The following is a 27,885-nucleotide window of genomic DNA, read 5'->3' as shown; positions in this document are numbered from 1 at the left end:
TGAGAAGAAACAACCTCTGGCTGCCATACACACTTGCACAAACACAAACACAAGAGTATGTGTACACATGTGAACATATACACAAATATAAAATACACATACACACTCACAAATGAATGATTTATAAAATTTTCTAGGATTTCAACTCTAATGTTTTTTACACCCACTTTATAAGAACAAAGTATCATTCATTTGCTAAGGACTTTTCTTCTAAGGTGGGAGAGGGAAAATCTCACTTACCAATTTATGTGGCAACCTATGATGTCTGAGAGAACTCTGAGTGTCTTCCCTGAAGGTCACAGAGCTAGAAACCTGGTATGTTACTGCACAATCGCTGATGACTTAGCCAAAATTTCCAAAGTGAGCAGGGTAAACAGAACAGACAGAGCTGACCAATAGGACACTGAGTGTAAGAACTAATGTCAGCCTACTGTGACTGCAAAGAAGATGGAGGGAGGAAAGAAGGAAACATCCAAAAGATACCTTTGAAGGTCCACTTCTGAAACAGCGGCCAGAATTCAAAGGACATAAATATATAAGGAAAAGTAAGGACAGACTAAATCTGAAATTTCATTTTACAGGAATGGGCTCATCTACCTTGTCTTCCATATATTCATATAAACACGTAAATATGCAAGAAGTCTATGTAAACTTTGGGAAATGTTTCAAGTTCAACGATTACGGAAGGAAAACACGGAGGCCATCATAACGAGATGTTTATTTATCACTTACTATGGACTAAGTTTGTTCGGAGTGCTTCATACAGGTTCACTGATGTGATCACCTGAACAAGCACGTAAGATCTATATCAAGTGTTAAGACCAGTGGAAAAGATTAGCTCTCAATTACTATGCATGATCCACTGACTGTAGCTCCTGCCTTATAAAAAAAATGTATATTATGCTGTTTACCTTCAAAGGAGTAGTTTGGGGTCTAGAAAACATGCCAAGTTTATCTTTCATTTTCCATAATCTTTGTATTGAAAACACTACAAAAGTTAAAAAAATCATAAGAATTTTTCTGAAGGATAGTATTTATAGAAAAAAATAGGAGGGTATTATCTAGTGTTTTGAACTGCTCAGCCTGACTGGACAGTGGTTCACATTTAAAGAAAAACAGGCAAGTTTTTCTTATTTAGTAAAATAAGACTGTTAGACAGTCATAAATGCTTAGTCTATAGCATATATTAACATATATGTGCTTTAAAACTTTTCAAATATATTTTAAAAATTGATATCATCTTGAGAAAAGCATGTAAATGAAATGACATTTAAGTATACTAATGGGTAATGTTAATATATCTAAAAAATGACTGTTTTAATAATATCATATATACCCTAGATTAAGGAAAATTATTCACAATCTTGGAAAACATGGGAACTCCCATTGACTAGCTGGGTGTTTGTATAATCCCTGGCTTTTCTTGTTTTGCTTAGTGAATCCTTTAAAACACACATCAAATCAATACAATGATACTGACTGGCTCTGTTCATGTATGTTAGGGTTCTGTGGCTGTACTAGGTAACCGTGTGGCATGTGTCTAGGTATTTTCCTGACTTATAGAGTCAACAAATCCCTAAACACTTTATCAACCACCTTTTCAAGCTTCATAATTTGGGGCAAATCGCTCTCGTTTTCTAATGTCTTAAGCATGGATAGTCAATGAGTAGTGCATACTGTTTATTAAAGACACTTGTTGAGAGAGCTGTACAAGGATCAGAAGACAGAGATGAAACACAAGCAAGACTTCTAGAATGATCGGGGAAGGCAACTTCCTAGAAGTAATAGACGGAAGAGATAGCAACTGAGCTCAAGACAGAGAGCAGTGTGAGAAATTTATTATGCTGTGTAGTGGAGGGACCCTCATATATGTATGAGTCCTTCTAGCCAACCTGGTCACGTGCACCCCATCAGTGAGGATCCCATGTGATGAGCCTACACTATCCCTTGATGTCCATATCCAAATATGTGTAAGTCTGGTTAGGGTGGCTAGGCTTTCATTGAGGCCACATAAGTGGGGTCCATAAGTAAGAGAAAGACATCAGATCTGCTTCGTGAGAAGAATTTAAACAGTAGGATGGAGGGTAGTTTGAAGAATTTACACACACAAACACACTTTTTAACATAAGCATTGTAGCAATAATAAAAATCTTCTTTTGTGACAGGGAAAATAAGTCACATCATACTCACTAATGTGATGTAGAAAAACCAACACTAAGATCTACAGAGCATTCCTCCTAAGCTCCCAAAGGAACAACTGTGTTTTTCATCAGTGGAGCCGACCTACAAGTGCCTCAGAAATTTAAACTCCTATAATAAGAGCCTACTCCAAACTTACAAGACTCCCGCTAACTAATAACAGCCAACTCCAGTCTGGGAGCCATACTGACAGGATGTTCTTCTCTCATCTGAGGTAGCCAGCATCTTGATGTCCTGAGGCGAAGGGAAAAGACTTTCTTTATAGTGAGAGAGGGTCAAACCCAATTACCTACTTAAAGTCATCTTGAAAAATTTGTTTAACAATATTAAAATAACAAAGATGAACCTCTAGTTCCTAAACACCAAAGCTGATGGTGACTTGAGCCATGGTTTAAAAAAAAAAAAGCAAGCATATGACTAGCAGCTAGATCTAGAAATGGCAGATGCATTGTGTTGGAAGGCAGAGATGCCTTGACATATATACAGGTCCTCTGAGACTCCTTCAGTACAATAAAATTCGAAAACTCCTTTATCGAGGAACATAAATGTGTGCCGTTTCTCTTTCCACTGGCTATAAACAACCACGATCCTACAAATCTACAAAGTGCATGATTAGCCCATTGTGAAGCCATTTACACACAGGCATCAGGGGATTAGCTAATGCCAGCCAAGGCCAATGTTCCACAAATACTTTGCCAAACTAAGCTATCAAATATTAACTCGCAATCATCAAAGAATGCTGAGGGACAAAGATTTGAGGTAACAGATAAAAAAATAAAGGAATAATCAATGACAGACTGGCTGCCATCCTACGATACCACCAACTTGCTCAGGCCGGAGGCCCAGAAAATCAGCAAATCAGCAGAGTGAATACTATTCAAGGTCAGCATACCACAACACTTTAAGTGTCATCGATGGCAGTTCAACTGATATATATATATATATATATATATATATATATATATATATATATATATATATGTGTGTGTGTGTGTGTGTGTGTTTCAATTTTTAATATATTTATATATTTTATGCTACTCTGTAAAAGACTTATCATGACAGTTTTACATATTTTTAAATTGTGACATTCTGATAATCTTTAAACTTTTAACCATTAATTTGAAGTTATATGATTCCAGTCATTCCAATCATCCATGTGATTTTCCTACAATTAAATGTGGAAGAAAAGCAAATACAGATCACAGCAGGATATGTCATTAGGGTGTGAAAAATTTATAACCAAGTTTTGTGGGTTTTTTTTTCCCCCTGTGGCAGAGTTTCTCTGTGTAGCATCCCTAGCTGTTCTGGAACTATCTCTTGTAGACCAGGCTGGCCTTGAACTCACAGAGATCTGCCTGCCTCTGCCTCCCAAGTGCTGGGATTAAAAGCATGGACCACCTCTGTCTATCCCCAAGTCTTGTATTTTTATCACTTATATAAATTGTTAGTATGCATCAACAACTACGTGGGGAATATAATGTACCTGGAGTGCCCAGTGTTTATTTCTCACTGTGTGAAATGCATGCCTACCCCCAAAAGAAGCTTAGCTGTTTAGCTACAATGTTGAAAGTTTTACTCAACTTCAAAGAATTACAAAGCTCAGTGAGGCCCACATTTGGAATTAGCCGCAGAATCAGTCTGGCAGAAGAACAGGAAACACATCATGGTGAACTCGGCTGTGCTTTCAACAAGCACATGGTTTATTCCACTCTGACTTTGGTGCAGTACAGAAGGCAATTTGAATATGAGTTTTGTTTAGATTCAAAAATCAACTTGGAAAATTATTTTAGATGCAAACAATGGCAAGCTACACCCCTAATATCCAATGACATTAGACCTTCATCTACAGTTTTATATCCATATAAAACTGGACTACTCAAAAAGAGTCAAGCACCTTTGTTTAGGTAACCCTTGTCCTGTACTCTGCAAACAGACTCAAGAAAGACCTCTACAACGCTGCTGGTTAGTAGCAGCCCGGGTGAAAATCACTATTTGCATTCCACAACAGCACTGAGATAAAAATAAAAGCCCACGTTCTGCCAAAGCTGAGTTACTTTTCTCTACAACATTTTAATACCATCAGCTTAACATTTGTAAGTCATAGCTGTAATATTTTCAAGCTTGTAAATAAAACACAAAACTTGTATATAAAAGTCTTCCTACTGCAAACAATTATATTTTAATTGTCATAACTCTCCAAAAATATTTAAAGGAAGTCTGGCTTGGTATACAGTTAGTACATGGAATAAAACTAATATTAAAATTGTGTTTTACTTAAGGAAACTCCAGCTTAAGTTATTTTCGAGTTTATGAGCTGGAAAATAGAAATTAATATTTTAAGACCTGAGCTGTATGTACCTTAGCCATCATAAGTGAGTCATTTTAGGGGATCCAGAGCAACCCCAAAGTTCTGCTAAACAACAAAGCAGATTTGCTAAATTAATGGGCCGTTAAGTTCAGCTACCTCACAGGTCTTGTGGCTTTAGTTTTCTTTAATAAAACAGTTGGTTGCAGTGTGTCTACCTCTCAGGTGATGTAAGGCAGTAGGGTACCAGTTCACGGGGTGTCTACCTCTCAGGTGATATAAAGCACTAGGGTACCAGTTCGCGGTGTGTCTACATCTCAGGTGATGTAAGGCACCCGGGTGCCAGTCTACACAAAAATCTCGGTATCCAGTCAACAACTGCGCTACTTCGTAAGGGGTAGAGAAATCTATATCCTGCCGAGACTGAAAGGGTCGCTGCCCCTCCTGTCTACAAGAGAAAAACACCCCACGCCATAAGCATTAACGTGTGTGTAGGATCTTCAGCAATTCACATTAAACACACGAAGACCCCAAGCCACAAACAATCCCACATTCTGATGAGTTACCTGCTTTTAAAAGATTGAGTTAATTAAAAATTTATAATCAGACACGTAGAAAGTTGTGTTCACACACTCCTCTGCTCACCCGAGTCCTGACTTTTAGAGACAGTTCTTCATACCATTTCCCCAGCTGGCCAGATGTGCAAAGAATTCTGAGAAAGCAGATGCTATTCAAGGCCGAAAAATGCCTTATACCTTGGTGACAAAATAAACTCTTCTCAAAGCCCAAGTGAGTATTCTATGCTAAAACCTTTAAGAGAGGCAAGTTTTTCTGGCGATTTTCTTTTAACTTAAGGAGAAATAATATCTTCTCCTAGGAAAAGGGATATTTTTCCTGGGCAGTGAGTTTGCTGTCAGGCCTCAGGAGTGATGTCCCCCATCTGCACACTGTTATTGTTTAAGGACAGTTGCCTCTGGACCACCTGAGCCAGCGCCAGGGACCCTTGATAGCATCCTCCACATGGCACTTCCCTCACTGCCGTGTAGAGCTTATATTGAGATGTGACCTAGAAAAAGGCCTGGAATTTTATCCTTTATACTCAGTCTTATAATACATTTTACAGCAAAACCAACATATTTTGGAAGATACATGGGGTAAAAAAAAAATATTTGAAAAGGGTAAAAAAACAAAGGTCCTGGCAGGCAAGAAACTGTTCCTAAGGCATCTTTATGACCTAAAAAGAGTCTCTACAGCTCCATTCAAATCCCCTTTTCTTATAGCCCTTCTTCCCACTTATAAACTAGCACCCTGCTTCTCTCTTCTGTCTTTCTAAATTGCTAAGTTCTTCATATTAAAAAATACTTAACACTAGTGTCTAGGCCACTTTATGACCTAAAAAAGAGTCTCTAAAGCTCCATTCAAATCCCCTTTACCCATAGCCCTTCTTCACACTTACAAACTAGCACCCTGCTTCTCTCTTCTGTCTTTCTAAATTGCTAAGTTCTTCATATTAAAAAATACTTAACACTAGTGTCTAGAATAACTAACTGTTTGATGTAATTGTCAGCTTCTCAGTAAATCTCCCACATATATTTATACTTGCTTATTCAATAACACCAAGAAGCCAAGGTTGTCTGGTCATTGTGATAGACGCAGAAGTACTGACCAAGAGAGTGGTACAGTCCCTACCTGAGACAGCTGGCCCTGAGTAGTAGAGAACAGCAATTTACTCTCCTGACCACAGCAACTTTATATATTCCTACCATAAGACTTTCCTTTTCCAGCTGCATCTCATGCAAGCCTCCAATTCCCCTGAAGGCTCAACGCCTGTGCTCACAACCTCCTTGAGACCTTCTGGGGGACCTGCATCAGTTAGGATGCAACTCGCTACACGCAACAGAAAGCTCATCTCACGCTGCCTTACACAATCAATGGAGCCTATCAGCTAACACGACTCGAGGCCCGGGGGTAGAAAGAGCTCCTGGATCATATTAATGCAGCAGTTCAGTAATTTCGCTTAGGGACAGATTTCTTTCCACTCTGCTAGGAAGTGTATGGCTGACGAGGACTCCTGAGATCAGAGACTCTGGTGCCCAAGCAGGGATGGACTTGGCGCCTTCTTAAGGACCAGAACATAGCTTCTCAAACACTTGCTCGAGGAAAAACTCTCTAAGGTGCACTGTCCTCTCCACAAACCCACGGAGGACTCCAACCTCCGCCCAAGGCAAGTCCTTCCTTACTCAGTTATTCAAGTATTTTCAGGACTTGGTCTATGCTTTGGGAAAGTCTTTCACAACAATGACAACCAAACGCAACTTGTGGGGAAGAGCTGTAGCGATGGCTGTCTTGTGCTCTAGAGAGGACCTGAGCTCTGCTCTCAGCACCCACACAGGACAGTTCAACACCTGTAATTCCAGCTCTCTTCTGGCCTCTGGGAACACCTTTACACACATGGCACATACGTGCATAGACATAAGTGTCAAAAGTAAACAAAGAAAACAGTCTCAAGTCACAGATACACTATTTATCTTCTGAAACTGCTCTTCTACAGAGGTCACCTCCAGTCTTCTCTGAAATATTTATTTTATCCTACGGGACCCTTCACTTGTTCAAGGAGTCTTCATAGGCACAGTACATCAGTAGGAGTATAGGCACTAGAGATCTGGGTTCAAATCCTGACACCTTGATTCCTGAACACTCACTCTATCTGAATGTCCTTATTACATATTAGGACTTTTTGCAGACACATATTAAAAGTTAAAGAGCAATAAATCATGGGAATTTGAACCTTGTAAATTACTGATGAATAAGATATTATATTATATTTGAAATCTCTTGCTTGATAGCCTTGCATACTTTGTTGCTTTCTACTGCTCTCCTAGGCTATAACTTCAATATGTTGTGGCAAACAAGTGATTTTTGTCTGTATCCATGACAAGTTGCCTGTTGACCCCTATGTACTGAACAGTGAGGGCCACATGTGTCTTTCTTTACCCTCCATAGAAATGAATTTAAGCTCCTTAAGTAAAGATGGGGAGATGGCCAGTGATGTGAGTTACTTGGCCTTTTCCATGACCTTAACCCTAAGAAGAAACAGGACTAAATAAAATAAAATAAAACCCGCCAGTGAGCTGCAGCCATCAGTGACAACCCCACAGAACCATGACGGCTCTCAGCACCGTCTCTAGGAAACCGCAGAAATCCTCTGGTCACCAGACAGCAGCATAGGTAAGGGACTTTGCCCCTTACTTACCAAAAATGGATTTGAAAACCTAAGGGAGTGTGTACTGGGTGAGAAACAAGCAAGGACAAGGTTCCCAAAATGCCCTCTCAGAAGCACTCTGGAGACTCAGCATTGTATGGAAGCACACGCAGCCTGGTCTGCCAGAACTTGCGGAGCTCAGGAACTAAAGCATGAAACATGACATCGTTCCGGAAATGTGAGGCGCTGTGAAGCTGGAACATACTTACATGAAGTGTTCTGAATGTCAAAGGCAAGGTGGTCCCTACAAACTTTTACACAGAATTGCAGACATGTCTACATGTGACCACAGAAGCCAATCTACCAACAAGGACCCTCTTTGAAGCTGTTTCCTTATGTGATTGCTTGGAAAATACCGCTATAATATTATAAAGATTAGGCAGTATTCAGGATGTTTAAATAGAAAACTACTAAAACCGAGAGACTGGGGCACTACAGTTAGTTGAGAAATCATGGTATCTATCAAATAGTAAATGATTATGAACACCAAGCTGGGACTTTTCAGTTGAGTAGCAATTATCTCATGAAGGACCATTTCCCTACAATGTAAATGCAGCAAGATTGCTTCAGTGAATTTATTATCTCTTACACTGAATGAATGGCAAGTCAACAAAAGATGCCAGGGCAGATGTAAGTGACTGAACTGATGGAATAATTACGTACATGAATAATTTGGAAATCGGAAGGATTTAATTTTACAAAGGAATTAAGATGACAAATACTAGGCTCTGTGGAGACCTTGATATTTCATTAAGGCACCCCATTATTTTGACCTTTAATATCATATAGAAAAGCATTTAATGTAAATGGTCATCAAAATTATTAGTGTTTTCCTTGCTAACATAATGCATCAGTCTTGTCTGGGCAATTGTCATTTTCCAAGTAATTTCTTCATACAAAAAAAAATTTGTTGAACGAATCTATTTAGCAGAAATCTTTCCTAGACCCCGAGAAAGCCACTTCATCTGCATCCCTTTCTTAAATACATAATTCATGCTAGATTTGAAACTGATTCATTTTGAGGTTGGTTTTGAAATTAGAGACGAAATGATAAGCAATAGATCCTGGTGTGTAGGCTCTAAGAATATGATATGGCAGGGTGATAAAGCCAAGTGCTGAGGAGAGAGAACCTCAGGAAGACCAGCTGGTAGTAAAGGCAGAGTGGTCAGCTAGGTGCTGCCTCCCTGCCCTTGCTCAGGCTACATCTGCAGGTAAGCAAAGCAGCCAGCATGGAGGGAGGGTCAGTGGGGCTGGAGAGATGGCTCTGGGGTTAAGAGTACTTGCCCTTTCACAGGACCTGAATTGGTCCCCAGCACCTCCATCAGGAGACTCACAGTTACCCAACTCCAGCTCCAGGGAATCCCACACACTCAAGAGAGGGCAGGGGAGGGGCCACGCAGGGACTATAAACATACATTTTAAAAGTGGCTCCACTCTCAACTTTGCTCTCAATTCAACACAGAGCGTGGATGCTGAATTAATGGTAATCTAATTTTGGAAGCTACCTAAAATTCACCCCTCCATACATACACACAATAACACAGTCCAGCATTCATAAAATGAACCCTGTGACCTAAAAAAGGAACCACAACACAGAACACCATGAATGACTTTTTTTTTTCCAAGTGAGGAACTGTGACCAGTGTTACCTGTAAATACTTAACAAAGACTTTTCTTTCTCTCTATCTTTTTTTTTTGAAAAGAAAGCTTCAGGACTGGAGAGAAGACTTTGTCATTAAAATACTAAGATCCCAGAATAAGAGACAGAGAGTGCAAGAGGGCCTAGCATGAACACACACATCAAGTTGGCTTGGTGGGGAGAATCTGGGAGTAGTTGGAGAAGAAAAAAATTGTCAAAATATATTATATATGAAAAAGTTCAGAGGCTGGAGAGGTAGCTGAGAGTAAAATCACTGGCTGAACATCAAAAGGCCCAGGGTTCAATTCCCAGAACCCCACAAAGAGCTTATAACTGCCTGTAATTTCAGATAGAGGGGATCTGATGCCCTCTTCCGCTACACATGATCCTGCATGCATGAGGGCATGGAAGCTCGCACAACCAAACATAAATGCACATAAAAATAAATAGTTCATTAAAAGCTGGGAAACCTTCAAAAAAACTTATTAATAAAAATAAAAAACTTAGTTTAAAAAAAAGTAAATAAATGAGCATTTCCACTGATGGTACAGAGAAGACAAACGGCCATGGGGGAAAAGAAGTAAAAAATAAAGGTCAGATTCCTGTAAGCATCAGGTACTGATAATTGTAAAGAAAAAGAAATGTGTATGTATCAGCAAGCCCGATCAGGAATCCATCTTTGTTTCATATTCTGTCATTTCTGGGGACAAACATCTATTATAATACCAATGCATGTGCTTTTTAAAAAGTGGCATCACGAATATTCTTTGGTATTGTGTTTTCATCCAAGTACACGTTGTGTGTTGAACATATTTCCCGCCTTGCCCCTGCTCCTGTTGGTCCCCTTTGCTCCTTCAGACAGTTTGGTTTTTGATTAGAATTTCTTGTCATATATGCGTACAAGTCTTTATGAATTTACAAAAAATTCTAAAGCCACAATTGTTTTGATAACATGTGTGATTCTTGAAAATGGTTCATTTTCTGTGTGTCAAAAAAAAGAAAGAACGAAAAGAAAAATAAAAAAGCATTTGACATGGAGTCCTGAAACAGTAGGACTGAGACGCCCTGACTGTGCTGCTTCTGCCTGCATACTTTACTGTAGGTACACACTTTCTCTATTGCCTGACATTAAGAAATTCTATTTCGGGGAAGTCATGGGCCAGCAATTGAAATAAAGTCTTAGCAAGTGGCTTGCAGTTGCTGTAGGCTGAAATCCATCACCCTCTTCATGATCATTTCCTGATTCAGAGAGGAAGAGAGAACAGGAAAGCATCATTTCTTCAAGTTGATTAATGTCACCTAGAAAACCTTTATGTTATTGTTTGCTCCTCTATTCAAATGGTCTTTTAGAAAATAATTGCAGGCATCTTTTCCTATGGCCACTGAGCGTCTGGCATGTCATGTGAGTCTCCAGATATTGGTGAAGCTAGGATCTTTATTGAAAACAGCCCAACTTACAAACATAAAACTTGTATAAAACATAAATTTTACCAGTCAAGATGAAAAGCATCATGTTTGAGAGTCACTGAGGGACTTGACTTAATTGCACCTCTGGCCAGATCCAAAACAATAACGCCACCATAAATAATTCCATTCCTATCTGGGGTTGCCCAGAAGAGGCAAACATGCACCAAAGGCCGGAGGAATGCCTCTGTCATATGTATCACAGCACATGTTACTGCTTCAGTTAAGGGAAAAAAAAAATCAGTTTCCCCTTTTAAAAAGTGAGTGATCTAAACAATTGAAACAGCAGTGAGGAAATTGTTTGATATTCAGCCAGGACCTAGGAGACTGAAGAAGTCCAGGTAACCATGCACTGAATGCTGAGAAGCTGGAATCCAAGTTGCTCTAACAAAGATTTTGGGCCTTTTTTCAAGAACCTCTGGGTTCCATCACCCTCTTCTTGAAAAGGAACTATTGTGTGTCAAATGTTCAAGAACATTCTTCTGAATGAAAAAAAAATGATAAAAAGCAATTACCTCAGAGCATAAGGGACCACACTAGCTCAATGGTGGTGGGGGGGGGTAAAAATTTCAGAATGATTCTATTAAACTTATGAGAAATCCTTTATTTGAAGAAGGTTCCAAAGATGGAGCAGACATCATTGGAATTATGTTCTCCCCACCTCAGAGGAGAGAGAGGTGGCAGTACTCTGGTACCATCCGCTAAGGATACTGGAATCCTGAAAATACCGCTCGCATCATGGAACACCACCAAGGTTTTATTTTTATCCTCTCTGCCATTTCTGTAGAGGAAACCTTCCAGATAAATCAGATGGCTGGAATGAGGACTTGCAACTGTCGGAGGCTCGGTAGGAAATGCCTTGCAGTGGGTTTAAAACACCTCCAGGGGTAGTGGCTATACAGACTTATGCATTCTACCTCATCTCATTTCCCAAGCCAGGTCTATGCTGTCTGCGTGGCTGACTATGACTGTCTATTGTACTGTGATGTTTTCCTTCCCACTGGACTCGTTTTCTCATTTTAAGAACATGTAAGAACCTATTTAATAATCATCCCCCATGCACAGCTACTTCCCCCTCTGTCTTCAACTCAAATTCTCCTTTCTTCTCATGGGAACTTAGTCTTTATGCCACTTCCCTCCTCTACCTGACTGAGGAACATAGAAGCAAGTCAAGCTTTTGATAGCTGTCTCTGAGAGTTCATCAAAGATATGAGCACCTCTACATCATGTATCGTAAAGGGGGCGCCTCAGCCCTCCTTTCAGCAGACAAGCAGACATATACTGTACACGAACACTCTGTCACTTTGAAACACTCTCATTCGCCCTGAAGTCATCGCTCCCCCCCAGTGCTTTTCCTTCCTCACTGGCCTCCTTTTACTATTGGACTCTCCAACTGTTTCTTTTCTTTGGTCTTCCCTTCCTCCATCAACTCCTTAATGGCTTGATCTGTGCCATGGCTTTCTGTGTGGTTTTCCCTGTGGCAAGAGTATGGAGCACTTTTTATTATGCAGCCTTGGTTTCTCCACTGAGCCTCAGAATTCCATGTGAACGTCTCCCTGGCTTCTCAGATCAAGCCAACGTCTTGATCCTCCAACACAGTGAGTACAGACCTACCTAGAGCTCAGACCTTAAAGCCTCCCTCGACTCTTTTATCTATGATGGTAATGTGCTCAATCCATCACATCGCACTAGCCCGATAAGAAAATGCACTCAGAAAATGGCACAGTAAAAAATAATAATAAAACAGAGGTTTGGTTGCATATTAAAGGTCTTTATACCAGAAAACTATTATATACACAGTGGCAAATCTTCCTTGTCTTTGATTCTGCATGGAATTCTTAGATACAGCACCAAAAGGTATAAAGAACAAAAAGAAAGAAAGAGTAGGTATGCTGATTTACATGAAATCTGAAAATACAATCAGGTGAGTAGACATACCTATAGTCAAGAGCACAAGCATTGACAGTTCCAGGCTGGGCTAGCTTTTATGTAAGAAACAAGTATACTTATCCCTATATAACAAGATCCCGTGTCTAAAACCCAAGGAAGGGCTAGAGATGTAAGTCAGCGGCAAAACACTTAACATATGTATTCAAGGCTCTCAGTTCAATCACACACACACACACACACACACACACACACACACACACACTAGCAACAAAGTATCTATGCACTAAAGGACATGTTCCAGAAAGTGAGAAGACCACTACTGTGGTTTCAATGTTTGTGTCCCTCCACCCACCTCAAAATCCACACGCTGAAATCCTCACAGCCAATATGATGGCATCAGAAGCAGGCTCTGGAAATGTGATGAGGTCACAAGGACTCTGCATTATGGTGTTGGACAGTGCTTTTATAAAAAATCCCTGTGATAATTATTCTTGGTTATCAATTTTACCACATCTGGAATTAAAGACTAGGCATACCAGTGAAGGATTTTTTCTTTAATTAAATCATTTAAAATGGGAAGACCCACTTATATCAAGATCTCTGCAGTGGGAAGATCCACCTTTAGCCAGGCCACACTTTCTGCTGGCAGCCTATTATCAAGGACCGGGAGGAAGGAAGCTTGCTTTCTTTGCCTGCTTGCTCTCACTTTCGATAGCCACTCCATTCCTTCACTGGCATTAGAGCCTGCTTTTTCAAGATTCTCTGGGGTGTACTGAAGACCAACTGAGACATCCAGCCTCGTGGACTAAACAACTACTGAATTCTTGAACTTTCTGCTGGTAGAGAGCCATAGTTCCATTGGCTGAACCATATCCTAGAAGCAAGCCATTTTAATAAATTCTCTCCGTGTGTGTGTGTGTGTGTGTGTGTGTGTGTGTGTGTGTGTGTATTTCATCCTACGAGTTCTACTTCTCTAGAGAGCCCTGACATATACTGCCATAGAGAGCTCCCTGGCTGCTTCTGCCCCAGGGGCCCACAGTAGTACACATAAGGTCTCACATGAGAATGCAAACCATCTCCTGAAACCACATCTGCACAAACTCTGAACATAAATGTGTCAGCCTTCCGAGAAATGAGAAAGAAATTTCTGTTGTTAACAACAACTATCCAGTCTATAATATTTTATTATAGTATCATGACATCAAAAAGACTAAGGCAGCAGGATACAAGAGATGTCTACAGACCACATATCTAACAAAGGCCTCTCTCTCTCTCTCTCTCTCTCTCTCTCTCTCTCTCTCTCTCTCTCTCTCTCTCTCTCCCCCCTCTTCTCCTCCCCTCTCTGTATATTCCCATAACTCAAAAACAAAGACAAAGGGCTAAATTTCTAAAAGTGAACCAAGGACTTGAATAGGTATTTATTCAAAATTAAATAAAAATGAAACATTCAAAACTATGTCCAACAGCATTAATCATCATAAAAATGTAAATCAAAACTCTAATGAGGTGCATCTTCATACCCAACAGGATAGTTACAATAAAAAATAAATGTAAAATAGCCAAGTGTTGGTCTGGGAGAATACTGCTTCTGTAGAAAGCATTTCATAGGTCTGTAAGTGGTGTGGGAATTCCTTCTGAATATGTGCTGCTTGTATTGGATAATAAATAAAGATGCTTTGGCCTATGACAGGGCAGAATAGAGTAAGGTGGGAATTCCAAGCAGATAGAGGAAAGAAGGCAGAATCAAAGAGATGCCATGTAGCTGCCGAAGGAGTAACATGCTGGCACCGGTAAGCAAAAGTCTAGTGGTGATACATAGATTAACAAAAAATGGATTAATTCAAGATGTAAGAGCTAGCTAGAAATACATTAGAATCATTGTCATTACAGTATTCTAGTTAGTATAGTTTCTGTGTGATTATTCAGATCTGGGTGGGCATTCAGGAAATGAACAAGCAGCCTGCACCACCAAGAAAGGTAAATATAGAAAGAGCACACAGCCTCTTCATTTCACTCTCAGGCATACATATGAAAAAACAAAACAAAACAAAAAAACACATTCTCAAAAAGAAGGTATGCATTGCCTATGCATGTTCATACCAGCAGTATTCTCAGTGGCCCATGAGTGAAAATCTCTATTTTGTCTCTCAATGGGTGAATCATTAACGGAACGGAAGAATGCATTGTGGTGTATGTGTGTATATAACTTATGTGCCTCTGGATGGGTGAATGGGCCCGGACAGTGCATCCCATTCACCTACCCCAAGGAATGCGGTTCTAATGGCACAAACTGGAGCCTCGAAGGATCTCTAGATTCTATGCTGTGTGCAAGAAGTGACACAGAAGTTTGTGTGCGGGATGGTAGCTGAAAAGAGGGAGCATGTTTCTAGTGTAGAAGCCCTTGCTCTGACATGGTAGATATGTTTGGAATGGAAAGAGCTGGTGTGCGCCACACTGAAGAAACCAGGAGCTATCACAGCGATCCCCTTTAAAGGGCTGATTTCACGTCATACCACTTTTACTTGCATACACTTCCTGTAAAAGTCTAAGCACTAGTCTTGCCCTCCTTAGCATCACCGCGGTCCCCTCCCCCCTCACTTAGCCTTCCATCTGGCCTCTCCTCCTGCCTTTTCTCAGTGTCACAGCCAGTGTGATCCTGTTTTGAAGTCAGATCATGTCCTCCCTGTGCTGAAAGCCCTCCAAACCTCTTTACCTCTTCTTAGTCAATGCCAGAGTCCTTACACTGGTCTACAAAGCCTCACACAAAGTGGCCCGCTACTACACTGACCTCATTTCACCTCCGCTCAGTCAGGCACTCTCCTTCGGCCCTAACACCTACTCTTCACTATTTTTAACATTATTTTCCCCCAAGTACCTATGGCTGTTGAACCAATACAACACCATTTTTAAAATTAACTTTTCTCTTGGACTCTGACCACCCGACTGACACTGCCAGAGCACACATCCTCCATTTCCCTTATCGGCTGGATCTGTTTCATGATGCTTATTTCTCCAATACACAGAGTCCCTGACAGATGCTGGCCATGAGGACGGACAGAAAAGTTTCCTTTGATCTTATGAGGGAAGATCTGTAAAATACTTGGGACTCTGGTCGTTAGGGTTTGCACATGACAGGCAAACCATGCCTGGCTGTCTTTAACATGTGTCTCCTCTTATACATTGGTGACGGAGCCAACTTCAACTCCTTCAAATTTCTCAAGACCAGAAATACCTACAAAAGAAGCTAAACAGGAAGTGTACACCCAGACAGATGTGTCTTCCTCTGTGGCACTGTAATAAGAAAGCAGGGACAAAAATGCATCCAAGGGGTTTGAAAAACTTCGAAACGAGAAATAATGTCTAAATGAATATAAACAAGACAAAAGTTACCAGTGTTTTACTTATTACATGGGAATTGTGTTGTCTAAAGAAAAAGAAACTTCCCAGGGCCTGTAAACTGGCTCTGCATGTCAAAATAACAACAAGGTAATCCTGAGGACCTGGAAGCAGGAGAATCAGCCAAAGGCTCAGGAACTAGCTAGTCAGGAGTACCCAGGACAGGTAAGACAGACACTGACAGGTTGGAAAGGGAGACCCAACTCCAGTAAGATGTCCTCTGACCTCCAAGCATGATCCCAGGATGTGACACCCTTCCCCAAAGTAAAAATGAATAACTTTAAACAAAGCCAGTGGTTTTAAAACTATCTTTCAAAAAATACCCTGACTTAAAAAAAAAAACAAACCCTACTGGTCATGAGAACAGGTTGAAAAATAATCACCCAAGGATACACCCAGCTGCTTATCAACAGCACAGAGAACAATTCCTCTGATTTGTGCCATTTCCCATAATCCAGTGAACTGTAGAGGCCTACCTGGCTTTATCAACAAGAAGTTTATAAACCTACAGTTCAAATATTAAAAAAATTTACATATTAAATATGAACAAAACTTACCAAAATAATCATAATAGATTTTCATGAACAAGTCTCTGTTAAAATTCAGAGAGAGGCAACATACAAAGGCACTTCTATTATTGAAAAAATACTCTAGGAAGTGCTGGGGGTGATGGCTCAGTCAGCAAGAGTGCTTGCCACATAAGTATAGGGCCCAACTTTCAATTCCCATAACTCTTATTAAAAGTTGGGCATAGTTCAGGGGAGTGGTGGTGCACGACTTTAATCCAAGCACTCAGAGACAAAGGCAGGTGGATCTCTGTGAGCTCGAGGCCAGCCTGGTCTACAGAACGATTTCCAGGACAGTCAGGGCTGAACAGGCCTTGTCTCAAAAACAAACAAACAAAAACAAAACAACATCAACTGCAAAAAGAAAGTCAGGCCCTGGAACAAGCAATTGTAATAAGAGCAGGTAGAAACAGGTAGGTTTCTAGGATGCACTGGCCAGCCAGTCTAGCTCCAATCACCAGCCCCAGTTCACTGTGCTGCAAAGACCAACGTGGAAAACAACTGAGGCAAATTCCCAGGGATGGCCCCTATACACATGTATACATGCACTCCTCCATACGAACCGGCCCCACAAGAACATGCGAACACACACAAACAGCACAGCATTTTAACCCTACTGTCCTTCTAAACTAATAGAAACGACTTCAGCCATCTTGTCTCCAGTTACCATCCCTCAGCCCCCCACGGTAATGCAGAACAGCCTCAATCAGCAAGCACACTAATCTAAATTAAATCCCAGGGAGTTGAACATAATCATCATGGGCTGCCCAGAGGTTGTGCATCAGAATGGATTACTGAAAATATTCATGGTAATTGCCAGTTGCTATTTATGTTAACCAGATCTGAGGAGTTGACTTGGCAAAACAGCATGAGGACAACCAATTCAAAACACACAAGGACATCCCTCTTGCCAACCACGCTGGAAACCCAGGATCCTCTGCAGCGTCAGGGGAGTTTCTGGGGCTGTGTCACATACTGGGAGCACAGGACAGAAATGCAGATGGAAATTATTTTATTTTCAAGAAATACACTGCACAGAATCGTTTCTCCTTCTCCTAGATTAGTGACGGATAAGTTAAACATTACCTTCCAAAGCCCTGCATTTTTCTGCTTGTAAGTAGGCATGTACAAATGATGAAGAGTAAAAATAAATAAAAGGTGCATATACCTGTGTGTGTGTGTGTGTGTGTGTGTGTAAGATATGCTGTTTATGTAATGGCTCCCAAATCTTCCTAGTAGCATGTCAATCACTGTGCCAAGAGACAAAGTACACCTTCTATAAACTTTGCATAAGACATCTGGATATGTGGACTAAGACCTCCTCCATCTCTGTGGAGGACTTTCCTTCTTTTTTGTTTAATTATCAACATCATCAGAACTGGGTTATGGAAAAAAATAGCACTGAGTTCTAATTCCAGGTCTGTAGCCGGCAAACTAAGGAGCTATGTAATCACGGGCAAGCCTGTAATCTCCCGGAGCTCTAATTTGCTTGTCTGGAAAATGAGAGAGTTGGTAATAAGTGCTTTGAAACTGGAATAGGAAAATGTAAGGTAAAAATGACTGCCTAAACATGACAGATCTGATCCTAATTCATGAAGGCAAACATATATCTCATAGGATGAAAAACTGCTTTTCACCAGAAAGAACAAATCTAAAAAAAAATTACAAAATTACACGGTGATGAAGATCTGAAAATGAAGTAACATATGTATAAGCTTAAAGAGAGAGAGAGAGAGAGAGAGAGAGAGAGAGAGAGAGAGAGAGAGAGAGAGAGACTGACTGAGAACTTTTTATCTTACAAAGAACTTTTTTACAGGGCTGAAGACATAGTTCAGTGGGCAAAGTGCTTGACATACAAGGGTGAGGAACTGAGTTAGGATTTCAGCAAAGAGCCACAGCAGCAGCAGGTTTTGTATCCCCAGTGTTTCTGCAGAGAGACAGAAGGAGGAGGAAGAGGAGGAAGGTGAGCAGAGTCCCTGGGCACTCTAGCAGGGCAGCTAGCCCGACTCACGAGCAGTAACAACAGAAACACAAACTCAAGTGGGGTAGAAGCAAAGACCAACACATGAAGTTATCCTCTGGCCCATACACACATAATGGGAAGGCACATACCACACACACACACACGTTGAAAAAAAGAAAATTTTTACCAAACACAAATCAACAACAAACATCCACCTGTCAAACTCTATTTTTCCTTTGACCTAGAAATTCTGCTTTTGAACAAATTCCAGAAGATGTCCCTAAAGAAATAGCAACTTTCTCACGAATTTTCATAGCAGCACTATACACTAGAGAAGAAAATTGGAAACAACCTGTATGTTCAAAAATAGACACACGACTACGAAAAATCTGGTTTTGCTAACAAACAGAGCTGAGGCCCATATAACCATTTTAGAAATAATGGACTCTCTTCAGTGAGTCAGAGTACTCACATAATATAACGTGAGAGGTTATATGTCCAAACCCTGCACATAAGTACCTCACTCTTAATGATTTTACAAAAATAAGACCACGAAATCTGCAAGAGATACTAGAGGGCCTAACTAGTTCTTAGGGTGTGTCATCTCATGAAATTCGTGATAAATGGAGAAAAATGAAAGGGAAGTTGGGGACAGGCTGTTCTCTAAGGACTGTCCAGGCCACGTGCGATGCTCCTCTATGACTTTCTAATGTCATCTTACATCTTTAATGAGAGCTTAATATTTTCTAAATACATTCATGAAGATTCCCACTCAACTGTCAAAAAGTGATTAGCAACCATGGTCCTACACACCAAAAATTTCAACTCTTTCACAAGGCTTGGTATGCCATGCATCAGGCAAGTCCCTGTCCTAGTTAAAAATGGTATCAATAGGAAATTAAAGGAAATAGCAAGATTTATATTTTACCTTTAAAATAGAGTGAAATACCGAATTAAAATGATTGGCTAGGATATGAAAACTGATTATAACTGTTGCAGGATTGAGAAAGGAATGTTTTGCAACAGAGGGAAAAACAGCAAAAATGAGAAAACATGATGAACTTCAGTGATGGTAAATCGAACATTAACCTTCATATGGTAGGACTCTCCAAGCAGTCAATGGCTTGGGAAAGAGCCAAAGACTGACATGTACAATTATTTCCTTAAACCCTACAGGCCACTAGCATACACCAGAAGAAACCCCCTCAATGGCTTGGCAATGCAGTTTGTATAAGGTGAAATGAACAACCGACCGCATATCCAAACTCATCCCTAATTATGGCATGGCATTGTGCTTCCATGAATGGCATGTCTTCGAATTATTATTTTATTAGACACTCCAAAGATATATAAAATATATATAAAAGATAAAAGCTTGTGATCATTAAAAGTTGGGCTTCTGACAGGAACATTATCTGGAGACACTGAAACTATTGCTCCTCAGAAGTTTGAGTGAATTTTCTTCTTTTCCAAAGTTACTTATTTCCTCTAGGGGGCGTTTTAAACAGCATGTCTTGAGCTTTCATGTGCTGGTTTGTCCTTTAGCACAGTCTCAGAAGGATAAAGAAAACCGGTAATAGTATGTCATGTGCAAAACTACATGCTATCATTTATTCTTCTTCAAGATGGCTGGCTGGAGAGCAAAGCCAAAAATATTTTAAATCTTTCACAATTACAACTTCAAGAGAAATCACAAGTATAAGCTATATTAAAAAGATACGAGCAAAAAGCTAAGCCCCATTTCTTTTGTTACCAGCATTACTGAAAACTAGAAAATAAGCTATCATTTTTAAAACTATTCAAAATGTCCAAGTAACTCATCTTAAGTCAATGGTTTCTGGTGACAGATTATGTGCTTATTTGTAATCAACAAATTAAATCAGAAAAAGGTATTGGTTATTTTAAAAAATGAATTACAAAAATATAATAAAGATGCAACCAATTATCTGAAGTTTTTTCTGCCTGGCTGAACTATTTCTTAGAATTATGTCAGTATATTTTCACACACTTATCGAATACTTCCACACTCTGCAGGCTCTAGGTTACTATACAGTCATTTACAGATACACAGACTATGGAAAGTTTGCAGGTCTCCCAGGTTCTCGAGATAGAGTTGATGCACTGTGATTTGAACTAAGCCATCATCAAGCTAGCCATTACCCACCAGAGAAGATAATGATTCTGTGTTGATATAGACTAACTCCGACAAACACTCATTAAAAGAGCGTGCGCATAATGAGGCAGGGGCAGGAGGATGCTTGAAACTGGAAATCAGCTTCAGAAAGACCACATAGGTGGAAGCACATCATAATTTCAATAGAAATGAAAATAAAATGCAAGTTGTACCAAAGAGCTTCCCTAGCGAAGAGGTCATTTACATTTCAAAGTCCTCTGCCTCCAGTATTCTTAGGTGTTGGAGGACTAGGGTTTGTCGGTGCTATGGAGACACTTCAATTAAGGCTATGTGGTAGAGCGCAGTGCAAATTAATTAGTGGAGGTTAACAGATTTTCTAAATGCAGCTCTCTCACACAGCCTCAGAGATGTGCAAGATTTGTAGGGAACTGAAATTTAAATATGACTGACTGATCAATTCTTGCTTTTATATTCCAATAACATACTGCATAATGATAAATGAGTTCATGACGATACTACAAGGCTACCAATCAAAATTTTGTTTCCCACTGGAATTAAAGGAAGGGGTTTTAAATTTTGCTTTAAATAGGTTATATTCTGATTTTGATCTAGCTTTGTTGGCATATGGAAAATGAGTCTATACTTCATATTCACATATGTTCCACACAGACAAGTTTCAAATAATTTCTACAAGCAGTATCATAACAAAAACACAGATTTCATGTTCACACCCGAGAGTCTACGTGTTAAATTTGTTTACTATAATTTTACCAGATATTAAAATTGAGCATGTTTTAGTCTGAGTTAATATTAATGAGTCCTTTTCTGAAAATCAAGAAAATAATTTTTGACCCTTAGAATCAGATGTCTGATGAGTTTCATTCTTCAGACTAAGTAAAATATATGCAGGAAAAGCAGTTGTGTGACGTTCCTTAGTACAAATTGAACAAGGAAGAAACTTGAGCATTTCACAAGGCCAGGAGCCTTCCAACAATGCACATAGGAAATCCATGCAGTAAAGTCCCTATAGTCTCACTATGGAGACTGCAACGGCCACACGTGTTAAGCCCGGATGTGAGTCCGAGGGGTTCTGAAGAGCACACTGGACACTGGACAGACAAGAACTTTAAATACACTACCATTGAGAAGAGGCTGTCCTTCATGCACATCCTTCGGTAAGACTGCACTGTACACATCTTCAGGAAATCCAGTCTTGCATAATGCGATTTCACCAGAAGCCTCCACAGACGCCTGGAACACAAGAGAAAAATGCAGGCCATGATTGCTGCCTCCTTCAGCGGAGAAACAGTCTACTTGGCATCCAGCCCCGTTTTTCCCAACTCTCTTGTACAAACAACCTCTGTTTCTGAAGGGTTACGATCAGAATGTAGAGGGCAAAGGGTTAATCCTTTTGATAATTGGAGTTGAAGAAACAAATCCCACTTGTCTAGTCCTGAAAAAATCTGCATAATACACATTCCAGGTTTTTCTAAGGACTGGCCATTTCCATTAAAATGGTCATTGTGAATGAAAAGCGCCAAGCAGGCATGGGAGTAGGAGTCAGCCAAATAGTCCCTGGGGCCACACATCACCCATAGTAACGAGGGGACTCATGGAAAAAGTATACATTCAAGTGTATACACAGTTTTATATTATATTATATTCTCATCTAGTTCTTCATGAAGTTTATTTCAACATGCTTTGTTGATGGAAAAGTTATGATAAACTTACTGTAGAATAAACAGTACATGCTAAGTCAAACCAATCATATATGTGTATATATACATATATATATCTTTTAATTCAAAGGACGTGGTTTTTATTTAAAAAAACTATTTTAAAAAAGATGGATTCAATTAAGTAGCTAGGAGTCTTTCTGCATCTTCCTCTCTATCAATATATTCAGTTACTCACAGGATGCTGAAAACTCTGTCACACCAAGGGCTGCTGAATTAACCATCAGCATTTGCACTGCACTTCTGGCTTCACTGGTCCAATCTCAGGATGTTTATGCCTTTAAGTATTCTCTATTAACTACAGGAAGCTCTGACCTACACTAAGGAAAGTTCAAGCACAAAGGGAGAAAGGATATATAAAGTACATGAAAGGGAGGATTTTCAGTAACCAGAATGTTAGGAACAGGCTTCCATGACAGAACAAATCAGAAAGAAATCGTCATTGCCCCCCCCTCATCCCTACACCCAAAATGACAGAACCCAGAACAGGTGAGATATAGATGAAGCAACAAAATGCTGCTTCTTAATGAAAGGAATCCCTGAATTACACATATAAAGTTTAGAAATAATGACATTACAAACAGCCACTCATCTAATAGCTAATCTGCTCTTTTCATGTCTAAGGAAGAAAAAAAAAACTTAAAGAGTATCAAATATTGTGCAGTGTTTAATCTCAAAATATTATCAGGAAGCACAAGCGAGATTGTAGTTTATCCTTAGGGGGGTAGATTCTGAGTGTCATCCTGACAGAAATGTAACATAAGCTAAGGGACGGCTGCACACTTTGGGGTGAATCTGTGAGGACATTTAAAGGGGATCAGCTGAGTGGGAAGAACCATGCTGAGTGTAGGCCGTACCATTCCATGAGCTAGGGTCCCTCCAAAAGTAAAGGGGAGGAGCAGATAGGCCTTCCCCTCTCTCTGCTTCCTTTCAGCTGTGAAGTCCAGCTTCAGCCACAGATGACACTCACATTACACCCTGCCCCAGGCTATGGAAAGCAGGAACCTACATGCTACTGCTTCCACCTAGCTGTTTCTGTTATGTATTTTAGTGATACAGACCAAAGTGAACCAATTCATGACAGGTTTCAAGTCGATTATACGTGAGAAAAGAAGGTATGCAACCAGGGACACAAAAGAACCAAAATCTTTACCCGAGATGAGTATACAAATGGGCCTACATTTTGGCAAAGTCTGCTGAGGATAAGTATGGCTACCTCCTACACTGTAATCTGTTCTCAGAGATGCTTGCTCCTGGGCGCCCTAGTAAATGTACGGAGAGATGCTCATGGAAGCATGGCTCATGTCTCGGGATCCATGTAGGCCTTTCATGTCCACCAACAGGGAAATGGAACAATGCGTTTTCCAAAATCAAAAAAGAGAAATATCCAGCAACATTAAAACTGAGGAACTGGTCTACGCGTAGTCCCATAGGCAACTTGTCAAGCACATGCAAAAATAGTTAGGACCTTAAAGTAATATACAACGTGGCAAGAGAATTTTAATTACAATTCAAGTTCAGGATGAGCGTTAATTTGAGTAAGTCAAAAAACACATTTATGTGGTATTCTAGATAAAAGCTGAAGACTAAGCACCTGAAAGTATAAGTGACTCTTTAAATAAACAAACAACAAACAAACAAAAGATGTGGTTACTGTTCCATTTTTATAAAAGTTCCATTTTTACAAAAGTTAATCACAATGTCAATGCTACAAAAGTCAATGCTATGGACACATACAAGTAAATAGAAGAAGGATTTTGAAAGGGACAAGGCTGTGATAGCAGCCACCCCCAGGGAGGGCATGCATCAGGGATGGTTTTTTCCAGGTGGCTTCATATATTCACATATATATATATATACATATATATATATGTGTGTGTGTGTAATATATATGGATATATATATATGTATAGATCCATAGTAACTCATTTCTTTTGTAAAGCAGGTGAATCAGCAAAGTAAGATGTGAAAACAGGTAGAGACATGTGGGTATACACTGAATTATTTCCAATATTTCCACCTGCTACCAATTTCATAATAAAAGATACATAATTCTGAACTAATTAAGGGGCAAGAAGAGAGATCTCCCATAGATGTGGAGTATGAGACACAGGAAGGTATTACAATGTTAGCTTCCTGGAGATCCAAGTTACAAGCACCCTGATACGGGAAGGCACTTGGTGAAAACAAGGCTTTAACTTTTAGTTTATCAAAACGAATAAAGGGAACTCCCCAGTATGACAGATGTGCTAGTAACCTGTGTCCCACTGCCATGTTAGGGACTGACTTCTTCATCCCCAGCACAAGCTTTCAAACATGGTGAAGCTGTCAGGACCGAGCTGGGAGGATGCAGACAGAAACAAACTGTGGAAGACATAGAGGAAAGAGCAGTCTTCTTCAGTCTGGACACTGGGAGGGTCAGTGTACAGCTGCACCGAGAGGCTCTCCATGATCGGTGAAATCTACAGACTACGAACAAATGGGTGACTTGCTTCAGCTCCAAGGTTAATGTGTTTAATTAAGCAGAAGAACTGGCACCAATAATGCCTTGATCGAAACTTATAGGGAGGAGATCACAAAGATACTTCAAGACCATCATGAATAAGTGGATGTTGCCTTCGGATGGTTAGTCTCCTTTCCATCAAAATAAGAATTTCACTCTGATACACTTTACCTAGTCTCTCTCTGTACACCTTCCTCGGCTATGAAGGGTGCCTGACAGGCTAGAATAAAGGGCATCTTTCAATAACCCTGGCTGCTCACAATAAACACCTGTGGGAGCCCTGCATTACTGAGTTTTTTATGTCCGCTTCAAGCAACTAATTAATTATTCTTCCCTAAGACAAAACTGGATCCAAGAAAAGCATGGTGCTACTAATACAAGTTAATATTCCTATTAATATATCTATGTCAGTTGGACATGGTGGTGCATGACCATAATTTCAGAACTTGGGAGGAGGCAGAGGCAGGAAGATGAGGAGTTAAATATCTTCTCAACTACACAGCAAGTTCAAGGTCAGCGTGGGCTATATAAATTCCTGTTTCAAAAATTATATACAATATATAACTATATATATAAATAAGTGTTCGTGTTCTATAATTCTTTACCTATTCAAACTATCATAACATGTTAAACAAACAGGCAAAATTCAAGTAAATATAATCTCCTAGAGAAATTTTGCCTTTTTTATTTCAAGTTCTGTGTTAGTAAATCCCATTTAACTACATTCTCTTAGGCTCAGGCTGGGTCAAGTTCTAGGTTAGTAAATTTCCTGTTTAACTGCATTCTCCCAAGCTCAGACTGGGTCAAGTTCTATGTCAGTAAATCTCCAGTTTAACTATATTCTCTCAGTCTCGGGCTGGCTGTGAACAGCTTTGAGACTTGTAGGGACTAACTTGTTGGCACACAGGAACTGCCCTGGCAAGGCGAATCTACTTCTGAAGTCTCTTGCATTACCAACGGGAGCATGTGGGAGGTTCTCTGATATAACCCATGACCCACATTTAAAGATGGAATGTCTGACATTCGTGTTTTTATCTCATTGAACATTCAATAACGTCTCATCACCTATTTTTGGTTGTCACAGTTTGGAGGGGATGCTGGTTTCTAGAGGGGGAAAGACTAAGGATGCTGCCAAACACAGTGTCACAACCAAGACAGGATTCATAAAGGAGTATTTAACCAAATACCAAACAAACAAAAATATACAACCCACCAGAGTTTTATGTTACATGGTAAACCACGAGAATGGAGTGTCTCCGTACCCTTCACATTGCCATGCGTGAAGCCCATGATCTCATAAAATCTTGTTGGGACACCTTCCTCATCCCATCCCTAAGTGACCACTCTACCAGGTCCAAGATGAGATGCTGGAAATTGGATGCAGGGAAAGGAATTCTCGCTCCAGCTTTTTGTGCATGCCTGACAGGGGCTGTGAACTGCACACATTCTTGTGAACTGCACATGCGTGAGTGGTGTCTGTGCGAGCAGGCTTTTCTCTATACAGGTCGAACAGCAGGCATTTAGGCTCTGCAGGATCTGCTGCAAGTCATCCACTTTGCTGCTCAGACTCAAAAGCAGCTAGACATTTGGCAAATGAATAAACAACATGACATTAATTCCAATGAAACCTACCTGTGGACACAAGACGTCGATTTTCGGCATAAGCACATGGAGAATCATTCTTGACCATAAAAAAACACAGAACTATCAGCTATAGATCCTTGGGGTACTGTTAAGTTTTAGAAGGCCTTGGTATCTCACTTGACTCTCCATAAACCTCTCTGGGGTGGAAAGAATATCAACATTTTACAGATGAGCAAATGAGTTCTCACAGGAAGTGCAATACCCAAGCCCACACTTCCACACACCGGAAGAGGCAGAATTCTAACTCTGCTGCTCTTCCAATTACAAAAAAATCAATTAGACCCTTTGGAAAGCTTGTTCTGAGTGTTCAGTTGATACTGGAAACAGAATGAGACGCAGGCTTAGGAGCACAAAGCTTCAAGGAGGAAGTGAAGAAGTGCTGGGCCCCTGGGAATAGGAGGCTCCTGGGGCCCTGCAGTCTCCCCAAAAGAGACCTGTAGTAGTAAAGCAGCAGAGCCTGGCAGGGAGGCTACAGCAGGAGCTCACTGTCTGAGCTGAAATGAGACAGCAAGGAACTGCACATGCCTAGGGAATGACAATGAGCTCCCTGTCCTGCAGCCCATGCAGTGGGGCAGGAAGTCAAGAGTTGAAGCTGCAGAGTTACACAGGGTCAAAACATAGAAGGCTGGGAGCCTGGGGTTATCTTACCAGTTGGGCCAAGGGAAAGGGTGTTGGGGACCAGGAGTCCACCAGCAAACTATTTGATAGAGAATTTTCCAAATTGCTTCCTGGGAAATGGGGGTAGGTAGGGAAACACCTTAGCAAACAGACTTAAATTAGGCCTGGGCATCGAGAACGGGCGAATTTTATAAACGTGCAGCAAATTAAAATCAACAGGGCTTAGTGAGAGCAGGGCCCTCAGGGGACGGAGAGATGACTTTACTCCTGTTTCCAGCTGATTGCCTTTGAACATGGCGCCACAAACTGGAAAGACAATCACAAAATTATAATGTCAGGGAGAAAGGGCTAAAGACTCAGACAAAATGGGATGATAAATCTACCCATGGAAGCCGAAAAGGACTCCATAGCTCAAGTGACATTTAGGCCTTGACTTGAAAAATGATTAAAAATTTGCCAGGAGGAAGTGGAAAAGAACAGCCCCAGGAAAAGATACAGGAGAACAAAACCCCCAGTGATTTGTGCTGAGCTTGTAGCCCACCACACCAACGTAAAGCCCTCCTTCT

General features: G+C 40.3%; 1 protein-coding gene across 1 annotated transcript in view; it reads right to left on the bottom strand.

Annotated features, from left to right (window-relative positions):
- Cdh2 (cadherin 2) overlaps positions 1-27,885 on the bottom strand; it is a 226,473-nt gene that overhangs the window by 168,162 nt on the left and 30,426 nt on the right. The window contains exon 2 of the mRNA XM_050160672.1: positions 21,958-22,069. Within this exon, the coding sequence (XP_050016629.1) occupies positions 21,958-22,069 (112 nt within the window). The remainder of the gene's footprint in view (positions 1-21,957; positions 22,070-27,885) is intronic.

The sequence above is a fragment of the Alexandromys fortis genome, unplaced genomic scaffold, assembly GCF_014885135.2.
Source record: "Alexandromys fortis isolate MF-2015 unplaced genomic scaffold, M_Fortis_MF-2015_v1.1 scaffold_104, whole genome shotgun sequence".
In the NCBI taxonomy this organism is placed as follows: Eukaryota; Metazoa; Chordata; class Mammalia; order Rodentia; family Cricetidae; genus Alexandromys; species Alexandromys fortis.
This window is presented reverse-complemented; position numbering and strand designations above follow the sequence as displayed.